Below are 12,764 nucleotides of genomic sequence, written 5' to 3' on the forward strand. Positions count from 1 at the left end.
GGCTTTTGGTGCTGTGGTGAATTTATCCCTTTTGTCAGACTAGTGCCTTGCCTCTCTCTTCTGACCCTTGGGGCTCCCTTGGCCTAGGGCTGGTCCCCAGAGGGGCTGGGGGCTGTCCCCAATCACTGCACCATCCCTCCCTAAGGGTCTCTCTGGTTAATTGCTGGGCTCTGACCAACTCCGGAAGTTGCCATGGGAACAGCCCTGTCTAGCCTCCTGTCTGCTCCGAGCCAAAGGTCGGTAGGAAATCAAGGTCCGTTGCCCAACCTTCAGCCCGGAGAGCAGGAAAGTTGGTGCCAGGAGAGAGCAAGCCGGGGGCTCCTGCAATGCCCCTCTGGCCAATTGCTCCCTCCCAAGAAGTGGGGTTGGAGCGGGACTTGGAGGCAGAAGTTACTCCTGAGTTCTGTTTCTGCCCCGCCACACACTTGCTGTGTGACCTTGGGCAAGTCCCCTGACCTCTCTGTGCCTTTCCCCTCTGTATAATGGGGCCGGGGGGGAGCGCTGGCAGAGCTTGGGTTCAGTGCAATTCCTGATCTATGTGCATTCAAACCACAACCGGAGCATTGCGCTGAAAACCACTTCCCAGCACTCAGCCATCTGCTGGGCAGAGTGGAGCCAGCCCGTCCGCATGCAGCTCAGGGAGCCACCTGCCGGCCATGGCGGGGTCCCACTGAGGAGACAAAGGCCCTGTTCTGGGGAAGCAGAGGGCCTGAGGGGCAGCCCTGGGCGGCAGAGGGCCGGGTGGAGCCCCAGGCGGGCACTGATGGGGAAGCTGGGCTGGGCGTCCGCTTGGCGCAGCAGTTCTGGAGCGGTGCCACACCCTGGGAAGAAGAGACTCCCCTGCCCAGTGCTCGGGGCCCTGGTGGGCACAGGGCCCATGGTAGCAAATCCCTCCCCAGGGCTCAGCCCCTCCAGCTGAGCTGCCAAGCGCAGAATTTCCTGGTCGCTGAGTCCCAGCTCAGAGTCCCCTGAGTGGGAGGGGGGCAGCCGGGCCAGGGGCAGCTAGGATGGAGGGTGGCCAGTTTTGGTTGGGTGTATTCCTGGAGATTTCATCACATGACATAATCTTTAATTCTTGAAGACTTCAGGACAATCCTGGAGGGTTGGCAACCCTAGCCACTGTTCCCAGTAACCTCCCTGGCTCCCTTCTCCCCCCCCCAAACCCTTTCCCCCAACTCCACACTGGTTCCAGTAACCTCTCTGGCTCCCTAGTGCTCCCCAGCAACCCTCTGCCCAGCTCCCCACTGGTCCCAGTAACCTCCCTGGCTCCCTACAGCCCCGCAGCAGCCCTCTCCACAACTGCCTCCTCCACCCATAACAATCCCTCTTCCAGACGCTCTCCCACAGTAACCCCCCATCCCTCCCCCCGGCCCTGATCCCGCTCATGCTGATTCTCACTGACTGGAGGGGAGAGTTGTTGCTGCGGGGGCAGGAGGGAGCCAGGGAAGTTGCTGGGAACAGTGGGGAGTTGGAACTGTTACATAGTCAGTGTTATATTCATATCATAAGCATATTTCCATAAATAATATGGAGTGTAAGGCCACACCGGGGATTCAGCAAAGCAGGAATCTAGGTGAAGATGAAAAACAAGGCCATCACGTGGGGCAAAAGGCAGGGCGGTTCATGCCCCTGGCACCCTCGCTGCAGTACTGACAGGCTCTAGCAGAGGGTTTGGACTCTCCAGGCTGGCTTGAGCACAGTCTGCATGGGAGTAGGGCTCAATTAAAAGTTTCTTGAGGGCCAGCAGTAAGATTCTTGGGATGTGGTGGAGTTTGGGCAGTCACCCCCCAACCCCTAACCTGCTGCCCTGAGACTGCACAGCTGTTAACACGAGCCCTGCCCTTTCAGAGTCCTGGCCAGGCGGTGGGCCAGGGAGAAGATTTAGGGGAATGGCAGGAGTGGGGAAAAGGGATCTCGTCAGCTTTGTTCTTTCTCTTGTTTGGGTTTGTACCTTTGGGCACTTTTTATGCGGTGGAAGCAGAACTGGGGACACAACTGTCAAATTTCCTGTCCCCAGCACTACAATGGTGGCTGCGTCAGACATGCCTATGATAGATGGACGGACACAGAAGGAAACTCCCTAGAAGTAGAAATTGTGTCCACTGCTGCTAGTCAGGTCCGTTCCACAACCTGACCTGTATGTAATCCTGTATCCAGGGCAACCTCCCAGCCCTGCCTTGGCCCCTGGTCCAGACCCTCAGCATCCACATGACCCAGCCCAGGGACTATTCCCAGGGGAGCAGCCATGGCTCATCCCAGCTCCCCTACAGCACCAACGATAACACAAGTGAACTGAATAGCCCAGTAAAGAGGCTGCTGTGCCTGGCTGGCCAAGCCCCCCTCCCTTCCCTTCCCTCACCTCCCAGCTGGTGTCTGGCACACAGGCCTCTGTTTTGGAAAGAGCCCCACCTTAGAATCATAGAATATCAGAGTTGGAAGGGACCTCAGGAGGTCATCTAGTCCAACCCCCTGCTCAAAGCAGGACCAATCCCCAATTTTTGGCCCAGATCCCTAAATGGCCCCCTCAAGGATTGAACTCACAACCCTGGGTTTAACAGGCCAATGCTCAAACCACTGAGCTATCCCTCCCCCTAGCTATCCCTCCCCCCCTTAAGTGAGGACAGGTGGCCCCGAGGCTAGGGTGCTAGCCTAGGAGTTGGGAGACCCAGGTTCCATTCCTGCCTGACCTCAGGCAAGTCACTGAGCTGCTTGGTGCTGAACTGCCCTGCCCCACAGGCTTTGGTGAAGATAAAGGCAATAGTGATTTGGAGATGCCCCAGTGATGGGGGCACCTAGGGAGAATGAGAACATGGGCACTCCCCGGTGGAGGCAGGGCTCCTGGCAGCTTAACTCCGGAGTTGACTAAGCCTGTTCAGAGCAGGGGTCCTTGGCACAGCAGTCCCTACACCTTAGCTACAACTTAGTTACTGGGACTTAGTACAGCAGTACTAGGGGAAGCTGCATTCCCCCAGGAAAGAGGCGACTATAGCCAAGCCCACAGGCAGCTCAGTCTTGCCAAGCTCCCAGTGGGCATGATCATCCCCCATCAGCACCTGCTCCAGGGGGTTGCTCACACCAGGTTTAGATTCTAGGGGGCCCCCTAAGAATCCATCTCCCAGGCTTCTTGTCCACCCATTTCATGACACTGTTGTTCTCATCAGCTTGTTGCCCAGTAGTGCATACAGAGGAGTCAGGCACACCAGCTCCTCAAAGAATGGACACGTTTTCCTCCTGCTGCTGGATCTGTGTTATTGACTCAGGCCTTCCTGTACTGGAGCACAAGTCCCTTGTCTTCCCATGGCATTGCTTGCTTCTCCAAGAGACATCCCTAGCCGCTCTTAGCTTTCCACACGACACACCCAGCCAACCTTACCTCTGACCCCTTTGCGATGCTGGTACATGGGGACATGGCAGCTCTAGGTGCAATGATACTTGGGGAACACAGCATCAGCCAGTGGTTGTGGTGGACTTATAACGTGCTGGTGTTTGTTATGGAGGCATAAAGTACCCTTGTGGCTTCCCTATGGGGACAGAGCTCAGCTGTCCGGCTGCGGTGTGTGGTAAGTGTCACCTGAACTGAGCATTAGTGTGCAAAGTGGGGGAGTGTGTGTGCACACCTGTGGGTGCATTCATCTGTGAGTGTGCACACATGTATGACAGGTCTGTGAATGAGTGTCCACTGATCCCAGTGAGATGCAGAACAGGAAGGAAGACACCCGTCTTTGAGCCTAAAATAACATTTCAAGCATCCTTTAGTCTTGTCATGGAGCCCTAATGAAGAATGCCAGTTAGCCTGCACACACGGGCAAGGAGGTACAACTACACAACAGGGGTGCATTACAGATGAGGGCCCAGGAGCGTCTAGCACTGCATCACCCAGCTACGTACAGCAGTTCCAGCCTCAAGAAGGGAATCTATGCTAATTACTTCCTTATTTTTGTAGCTACGTGGAGAAAAGTAACAGGCCCAAAATGCTGCCCAGGCAGTGACCCTGAGTCACCCCTGATCATTCTGCTGCAGCCTCCCTCCCGACTCTCAGCTACCCCCATTTGCTTGGACACATGTAAAACCTAGAGATATGCTCACTGCAGCAGGGCCTGTGTCTTCGTATGTCTTCCATGAAGCACTCAGCATAAATTCGGGTGCTACAAAATAAATAAGAATCATTCATCCCTCTCTGTTCCATTGCAGCATAGCACCTGGCTGGGCCCCAATCTTCTAGCACTGGGACATCACAGTACCTGGCAACCATCCGCAAAGGCACAGAAACACATCACATTATCACAACCAGGAGCCACTGGCCCTGGAACACAAACACCACTTCTGACAGGGCAGCACCTGAGATGCTGACACCCAGCCAGGACGCAGCACCTCTGTCACGCTGCAGTTAGCATCTAACATGATCCAGTTGTTCACTGAAATACTATGTTCTTGCTCAGAGCCGTCCCTTCGGGGTGACCGCTCTGGGCCCTGTGCTTTTGGGGGGCCCCAGGCCGGCGCGATTGGCCAGGGTGGTTGGTCCTGGAAGAGACGAATCCATCTCTTTCGCCCTGGGTCCTGCACCCCACTAGGGATGGCCCTGTTCTTGTTACAAAGAGTCACAGTCCCAAGAGCGGGGCCAGGGGGGGGAGGGTATGGCACAACCCAGCTGTCTGGGCTGCTGAGACACCATCCAGGTGCAGCTGATGAGACAGTGCTCTCGGCAAAGGTCAGCAGAACGTCCTCCAGATGCCGAGTGAAGAGCAGCTGTCAGTGGGTGTAGGAGCGCTGCCAGCTGTAAATGTCAGGCGTATTGTGGGGGCAACAGGACTCCTGCCTGCAGCCACTTCTGTCCTGGGTGACCTTCAGCACCGGCCGGGCCCCTCTCTTCTTGGCCTGGCCCTTCAGTTTGTCCTCTGTGAGGAGGAAATCCACAGTGGAGTTGAAGAATTCCAGCAGCACCTCATGGCTCCAGAAGGCACCACCCAGGCTATCCTTGAAGAAGCCGCAGTGTCCGCCTCCCTGGGTAAGCACTAGGAAGAAGTAGGGGTTTGTCTCAAACAGGTCGAGGGGCAGCGTGTCCCTGGGGGCCCCACACATGGGGTCGTCCTGGCTGCAGATGCACAGCACTGGTACTGCTACCTCGTCTACGTCCCGCAGGGGGTTGTTCCTCTCCCAGTACAAGTCCCAGGTCTGGGCCTGGCAGAACAAGACCTCCTCCAGCTCCCTCAGTGACTGGCCCCCAAAGAAACGATCCAGGGGAAGAACCTCCCCTAGCACCGTGGCAAACCTGGGGAGACAGACACTGGTGAGAGCCCAAGCAGGAGAATGAGGAGGGGGGACTGTGCTGGGGGAGGTTCATTGATTGAGCATGGGGCAGCTCCCCATGGCTCTATCTGGGATAGAAAAGGCCTTCTCCCTTCGTCCACCTCCCCCAGGGCTCTGCAGCTCCCCACCTTGTGCTGAGAAGCATTCTCACTAACCAGGACTGCTCCAGCTACACCCTAGGGCAGAGGTGGGCAAACTATGGCCCGCGGGATCATCCTGCCCATCCCCTGAGCTCCTGGCCAGGGAAGCTAGTCCCTGGCCCCTCCCCTGCTGTCCCCTCTCCCCCGCAGCCTCAGTGCACCACCAGGCTCCTGGCCCGCGGCTCCTGCCGGGCAGTGCAGGCAGCGTGGCTGGCTCTGGCCAGGCAGTGGGGCTGCGGGCTCTTCTGAGCAGTATGGTAAGGGGGCGGGTGGATTGGATAAGGGGCAGGCGATTCCGGTGGGCAGTCAGGGGATGGGAAACGGGGGGCGGGGGGTAGGATAGGCATGGGAGTCCCGGGGGGCCTGTCTGTGGGCGGGGGTGTGAATAGAGGTCAGGTCAGTCAGGGCCCGGGACAGGGAGCGAGGCGGTTGGATAGGGGGTGGGGTCTGGGTGGGGTGGTTAGGGGCAAGGGCCCTGGGAGGGGGTAGTCAGGGACAAGGAGCAGGGGGGGTTGGATAGGTCGGAGGTTCTGAGGGGGGCAGTCAGGGGGCGGGAAGTGGGAGGGGGCCAGGCCATTTGGGGAGGCACAGCCTTCCCTACCCGGCCCTCCATAGAGTTTCACAATGCCGATGTGGCCCTCAGGCCAAAGGATCACCAGCTCAGTCCCCTATCTGCTGATCCCACAGGATCTCACGTGGGTCCATGGGACAAGGGCAAAAGCCACTGGGATCCCTCAGTGCACTGCAAAGCTGCACTCATGGCATGGTGGAGCTGGGAGGCTGTGGCTCATTGCTTCAGACACGGCCGGGCCAGGCCATTGCTCCACGCTGTCCATCTCAGCCCCAGAGAGGAGTCACTCACCGGCTAAGCCACATCTTCTGGGACATGAGCAAGAGTTGCTGCCATAGCCAGGGGCACCCAGCTTCAAACCATCCCCGAGGATCAAAGATGGGGGAGATGCAGCCAGCAGCTGTCAGGTGGCTAGAGGAACCACATTCTCCCAGGTAGGAGAACAGGAGCCCTGCCCCAGTGCTCTCCCCCACTGCGAAGAGCAGGGCCCCTGGGCACTGGGAGCGGATGTACCGGATGGCTTCTCGCAGGTCAGCAGGATCCCCATACGGCTGCAGCGCGGTAGTGCTTAGGGGGCAGCCGTTCTGGCCGCGGCGGTTAAAGACAACAGGATGGTAGCCATGAAGGAGTGCCACGTGACATAGCTAGACCAGACAAAGGAAGTCACTGTGAGTGCCCTGGGAACAACAGGGAAGGACAGCCTGTCTGCTCTGAGGGCCCCACCCCTGGGCTGCTCTACCAACTGGTGGGTTAGGGCAGAGCCATCCCTTGGGTAGGACACATCGGGGTGACCGCTCTGGGCCCCATGCTTTGGGGGGCCCTGTGGGCTGGTGCGATTGGCCAGCATGGTCAGTCCTGGAAGAGACAAATCCGTCACTTCCGCCCTGCCCCATCCCCCCTCCCTCCCCCCCAGGGACGGCCCTGAGTTAGGGACTCAGACACCAGGAGAAACCTGTGATCACACCTGGAATCCAGGTCAGGATTCTTCCCTGTGGCCATTATCTATGTCTTTATGAATGACCCAGGTGATGGGTCTTAGAAGCCTGTTCCTCTGCTCAGTGCCATGGTATCCCTGCCTGGAATGTTTCCCTCATTCTTCCTTTCCTCAGTGTCCTGATCCCTGGCCATGCGGCCTTGGTCCCTGTCTCCTGGCCTTGGGTGCCACATGCAGGCCGAGGTTTGCAGACGTGCTCACTAATGTGGGCATCCAACCAGAGACACCTGGGCTGATTCCCAGCGTGCTGAGGACCCACCGTCCCACTGAAGTCAGTGGGAGCCGCAGGCTCTCATGGGGGCTGGTCAGAAGCTGAGGCACCCAAATGAGCAAGCACGTTGAGCACTTGGTGCCTTTAATCTCTGCGTCAGCCCCTCCATCCCCAACTCAGTCGTGTGCCCATCTCTGGCCTGCTCCCACTGGGATAAATCCATCTATTAATTGGGTGAAGCCAATACAGTACCAGGGGAGTCACCCACAGCCCCCGCCCTGCTGCAGCACAGCCCCAAACAGCACTGACCATTCAGCTTTCTATCGCACCATCCACTCACCTTTAAGTCCATGAGCCCTACCCCTCACCCTCATAGAAGATCAGGGGTGGAAGGGACCTCAGGAGGTCATCTAGTCCAACCCCCTGCTCAAAGCAGGACCAATCCCCAACTAAATCATCCCAGTCGGGGCTTTGTCAAGCCAGGCCTTAAAAACCTCCAAGGAAGGAGATTGCACCACCTCCCTAGTAACCCGTTCCAGTGCTTCACCACCCTCCTAGTGAATAAGTTTTTTCTAATATCCTCCCTGGTCTCTCCCTGCAAGAGGGAGGTTTCTGCCCCAGATGGTCAGGTGGGTTGGCTGCATTTCCCATGTGCAATGGCATTTTGTTATTTTCTGCCCTTGCTTCCCATCTCCCTAGCTCCCTTTGTTTGCAACTCCTCCCAATTCAGCATCATTGGAAAATTTAACTGGCATCTTCTTTACCCCTTTCCAGATGGGCATCACGTAGGGGGAGGGTTTAAATAACAGGAATGATTAATGAAGCTGTTAAAGAAGATCAGCACTAGGTGGTGTGGAGCGGGCAAGAGCATCAAGAGGTGTCATAGGGACCCAGCACATGTGCCGTGCTGCAGTTGGGGTCGTGTGGCACTAGGTGGGGGTGCCACTGACGGGACAACCTGGACTCAGTTGCACTGAACAAGCTTTCCTGGCCCTGAGACTGGAGTTAGCTGGGGAGCTCTCTGGCTGATACGGACCGTGTTGTTCTAACCGCACTCACAGGCTGTGGGCTGGCCCTAGTGAGGTGGCACTAAGGCCGTTTCTGGTAAGGTGAAGAGAGGTTTAAAGATGCCCAGAACGACCTACGTCTCCCAGCCCAGTCCAAGAGAATCCACTGTCTTCTCTGTAGATTCAGCTTGTCAGCTGCTGCAGCAGAGCCAAAGGGCAAATGGGGTCAGTGGGGTTGTGGGAGGATGGGGGATAAACCTCAGCAGTAAATCCACTGTTAGCAGCGATTGCTAGGGGACCACTTTGGTGCTGGGCAAGGAACACACTGCTGGGGTTTATACACAGCCTTGGATAGAGAGCCTCTGCCTCGGGCGTCGGGCAGCTGGGAGACAGACTGGAGCTCCATGCAGCTGCCTGATGGGAACAGCCTGTTCTCCCTGGTGTGGTTGTGGGTGTGGGTGTGGGCAGGGGTTATGCAGCAATTCCCTAAGTACAGTATACCCTTCCAAATCCTGTGTGACCCCCTATGTTCTCCAGCCAGGCACAGCACTCACCCCTACTCAGCCCCAACCCAAATAGGCCATAGTGCTTCCAAACCCTCCAAACAGCCCACTTCTGCCCTGAGTCCCACCTCCCCACAAACATACACATTGTTCTGCCCCTCAAGGGTAGGGATTGGCTCCATCTCTGCGTCCTGTTGCTGTTTGTCTAAGGAAATTCTCTGAGCTGTAGCTGAAGGGGTCGGGATCATGGTCCCTTTTTCTACAAAGGGGAAAACTGAGGCGCAGGGAGGGGAAGTGACTGGCCCAAGGTTACCCAGTAAGTCAGTGGCAGAACCGGGATTGCAGTTCCTAGTGCCCAGCCCTGTTGCCCGTCACTGCCAGTCCCTCCCCCTCATTACCTTGCTGATGTTGCGGGTGACCTTCCCGAAGGAGTTGGGGACAAGCAGCAGGACAGGTGTGCTGCAGATGGTGGATGTCTGCCTCCTCTTCTGCTGTGCTGGCCCCACTGCCCAGTCCAGTGCCACCAGCCCTTCATCGCTCAGCTGCAGATAGGTCCTTACAAAATGCACCCTGCTATCCAGGGGCCCCATCATGCTGGCCAATGTCTGCAGGGTGGGGAGAGCCCTCCATGGCCAGCTGGCTTCGCATAGGCTTTTCAAGGCCTGGCACTGGCTCTCCAGGTAGGTAGCCAGCGCAGAGGGCTTGCAGACTAGCTGGGCCCCAGAGCGGCTGGGAACTTTTGCTTTCCGAACCCAAACCCAGACACACAGGAAGATGAGCAGTAGGAGGAAGCCCAGCCCCCCACCCATGGCAGCATGGCCAGGACAGAGCCTTCTTGGATCACAGGTCCCTGCTCCTCTATGGGCTCTGGGGGGCTGAATCACACACAGCCCTAGGGAGAGGAAGGAGCTGAGCCCAGGGGGCTGCGCTATCCAGACCCCTCAGCAGACTTCCCTCCAGAGAGGACAGGTTTCTAGCATGGCAAACTTCAATCTTCTGCTTTGGTAGTGAGAGAGGGTGGGGGTGGCTGGGGCGCGTGAAGCAGCAGCCTGGAGGAGGAGCTGCAGCAGTTTCCGCGTAGGTCCCAGACGCAGAGAGAGAGAACCACAGAGACCAGAGATTGTCCATTAAAGACTAACCCTTTGGGTGAGGGGGGGGACTTGGGGATGGGGTGTGTGTGAGGGATGCTGTGGGGAGAAAGGCTTCACTTGGCTGCTGGGGCAGGCAGCATCTCAGCACTCTGCACCTACCCCCTCCGGGCACAGGAGTGAGAACAACCCCAGTCCTAGGAGAGCGGGCAAAGCAAAAGGGAAACCTGGGGAAGACAGAGCCCAGGACACCCAAAGCAAAGGGCAATGGCTACTCTCAACAGCAGGTTCAGCAGCTCATGAGCAAATACAGAAGAGAAAAGGAGTTAACATTTCCCGTCCCTTATTCTCAGACTCTGGCCCTCAGAAGCAGCATTTCAAATGCTCCAACCCAGGGTTGGACGTCCAGGGCAGATGCATGGGCAAGAAGCAGGAGAGTTAACTGGGCAGTGCTTTCCAGCCCGCTCAGCGGAGCGGCTGAAATCCCCAGCTGTACTCACAGAGAACAGCTTCCCACCTCAGCAGCACTGTGCAGAGGTGGAGCACACCTCCCCCTGGGAGCACGGCCAGCCACACCCACCATGCAGCTCACCCCTTAGCACTCACAAACCACGACACAGGAAGCATGACAGCTGATGACTAGACCGCTGGTGGCACAAGCCCCACTGCCATTCCTTGCAGCAGCAACATGGGCTCTCTGCAGAGCTGGGCCACATGGAAGCCAGGAGAATGGTCTGTTTCTCCAGCAACAACTGCCAGATCTTGGCCATCTGAGCTATGCTGGCTAAGGAACCCTGACTGCCTTGTCTAGATCTCAGACCAGTCCTGCCTGTAGCTGTGCTGAGACCAGACAAGTCTAGTCGGGGGACAGGGCACCAGAGCAGCAAGAAGCAGTGTCTAACCCCACCATCCTCCAGGGCATTTGGGTGCCTCTCACACACACATAACCCCTGCTGACATTCCACAGGGAAACCCATCCGGACACACCTCCAATGCATGTGATAGTCCAGCCAAAAAGCAAACGTAGGCTGGCTCCCAGGGATAAAGCCCTGGCTCCAAACCCCTTTACCCACAAGGCAAAGACCTTACTCCAAAGATCTTACCAATCACCCATGTCTTGGAGGCCTCCCAGTCAGGATCCAGGCCAGGCCACAGCCCAGAGATGGCTTTGGTAGCACTCACAGATTAGTCTCGGTTTGGTGTGAGAAACAGTGTGTGAGTGTGAGTGCAGTAAAGCAGGCACACCCAAGACTGGGTTAAGGGTGCATGTGGGTCATTGGCCTTTTCTGATCCAGGAGTGCTTAATGCTCCCTTAACATTGTTTTGTATGGAACATGAATGAACAGCATCTGCAGTGATGCTAGCAGGGATACAACAACCAAGAACTATTGATCTCTTGTTCCAGGTCATAAACTGATCACAGGAAGGGGTCAGGCAGAAATGTGTCCCTAAGGGACAGCACTGCAGGTGCATTAGGTCTTCTCCAGTGCATCCTGCACTGGCCACCATATAAGGCGGACCGATGCCCAAAGGGCAGGCCACCCCACACCTCTTCCTGAAGATGCCAATTGCCCTGGGGGGGTCTCTATCAGTACATGGGCTTCCCCTGAATGATGCACCAGGTGATTTACAGCCTGTTTTGTCCCTTGTTTCTTCACTGACCTTCCTGCTGCCTTGAGGGCTGTTTCATCCCCACAAATAATTACTCAGCAGAAGTTGCACAAGTCCCTGAATCAACATTGGTGAGAACAGGTGCGGCCAGAGCAGGAACTTGTAGCCACAGCACCAAAAGCAGCTGAGCAGGTACTACTAGGAGGCTGCGGGGCAAGGAAAGGAAAATCGCATCCCAAACCCCCAGGCCTGGGAAAGGAGGCGTGACTGGAACTGAAGGACACAGACAGGGCTGCAGGCTCAGCACCAGGAACTTAGCCCTTCACAAATGAAAAGTCTCCTTATTAAAAGTAATCCACATCATGCAGTGTCTGACACTCCCCCACAGAGGGCCCTGCCTCCTCTGGGAGCCATCTGGGCTAATGGATGCTGCCTGTTTACCCTGGACTCTTTCCTTGCACTGAAACAAAAACCCACTTACCCATGAAAGCTGGCGTGAGCAAGCGAATGGGAAGCTGTGATGGTTGCAGGACCCTGAACAAGGAGCTCACAGGATGTGCTGGTGGCGCAGGGAGTGGATTCGTGACACTGTTGCTCCCAACTTCTGCTTTCTCTCTTCCTCTGTTTCTTTCTCTGGGCCACGAGGCAGACCCCAGCGCAGCTGCCACTCCACTTTGTGTGCCTCTATCCCAGGTCCCACAGTCAGCTCACAGGATTCCTAAAGTCCCTAATTCAGGTGAGAGAAAATAAGCCATTGCTTTTCTATGGAACTGACTCTGTTTGTGAAAAGGGCTCTGTGCACATGACTGTGCCACACACAAGCAGCCTAGCTGAAAGCATGGCACTGCGGCTGTAGGAGTGTGTCACACTGCTCTGCACTGCATGTGCAAATGACTGTGCATCAGTCTGTCTGCCATGGGCTAAACCTTCCAACAGGTGAAACTAATAAAAACCCCTCTGCCTTTCATCAGAGGGTCTGGAAGTGCTAAGAGCCAGATGGGATTCCTTCCTGGCCGTGCTCAGTGTCCAGCTGGCATTAATTTGCCCCCAAATTAAAAGTTTAGAAAACCCTGTAGTGGGGAGGGTCTAGGGAAAGGACAGAATATGGAGCACACGAATGGGTCAGTAGCCTTTATTTGGGTGGGGGGAGAAAGGCATGTGCTAGATGTCCCAGGCTGAAAATTACTATTGAGGTGCACAGAGAGCTCAGGACTGAAACTGCAAGGCCAGGTTGCAAGTCAGCAGCACCAGGCTGAGCTGCGTGGGCGCTGTCTGGCTGTTTACCCTGATCACACCGCACCATCTCACCTCCCCACTTCCTTGCTGTGGATG

General features: G+C 56.6%; 1 protein-coding gene across 1 annotated transcript; it reads right to left on the reverse strand.

Moving 5' to 3' along the window:
- Positions 1-3,734: 3,734 nt before the first annotated feature.
- On the reverse strand, positions 3,735-9,550 carry LOC311532288 (protein ABHD15-like; the record flags this gene model as incomplete). Its single annotated transcript, XM_084650614.1, is given in 4 exon segments — positions 3,735-5,269; positions 6,310-6,662; positions 9,132-9,532; positions 9,535-9,550. Coding segments are annotated over 4 exon segments (1,290 nt in total). The 3' UTR covers positions 3,735-4,749.
- Between the last annotated feature and the right edge of the window lie 3,214 nt (positions 9,551-12,764).

This window comes from Lepidochelys olivacea (genome assembly GCF_965140295.1).
Source record: "Lepidochelys olivacea isolate rLepOli2 genome assembly, chromosome: 17".
Lineage (NCBI taxonomy): Eukaryota > Metazoa > Chordata > Testudines > Cheloniidae > Lepidochelys > Lepidochelys olivacea.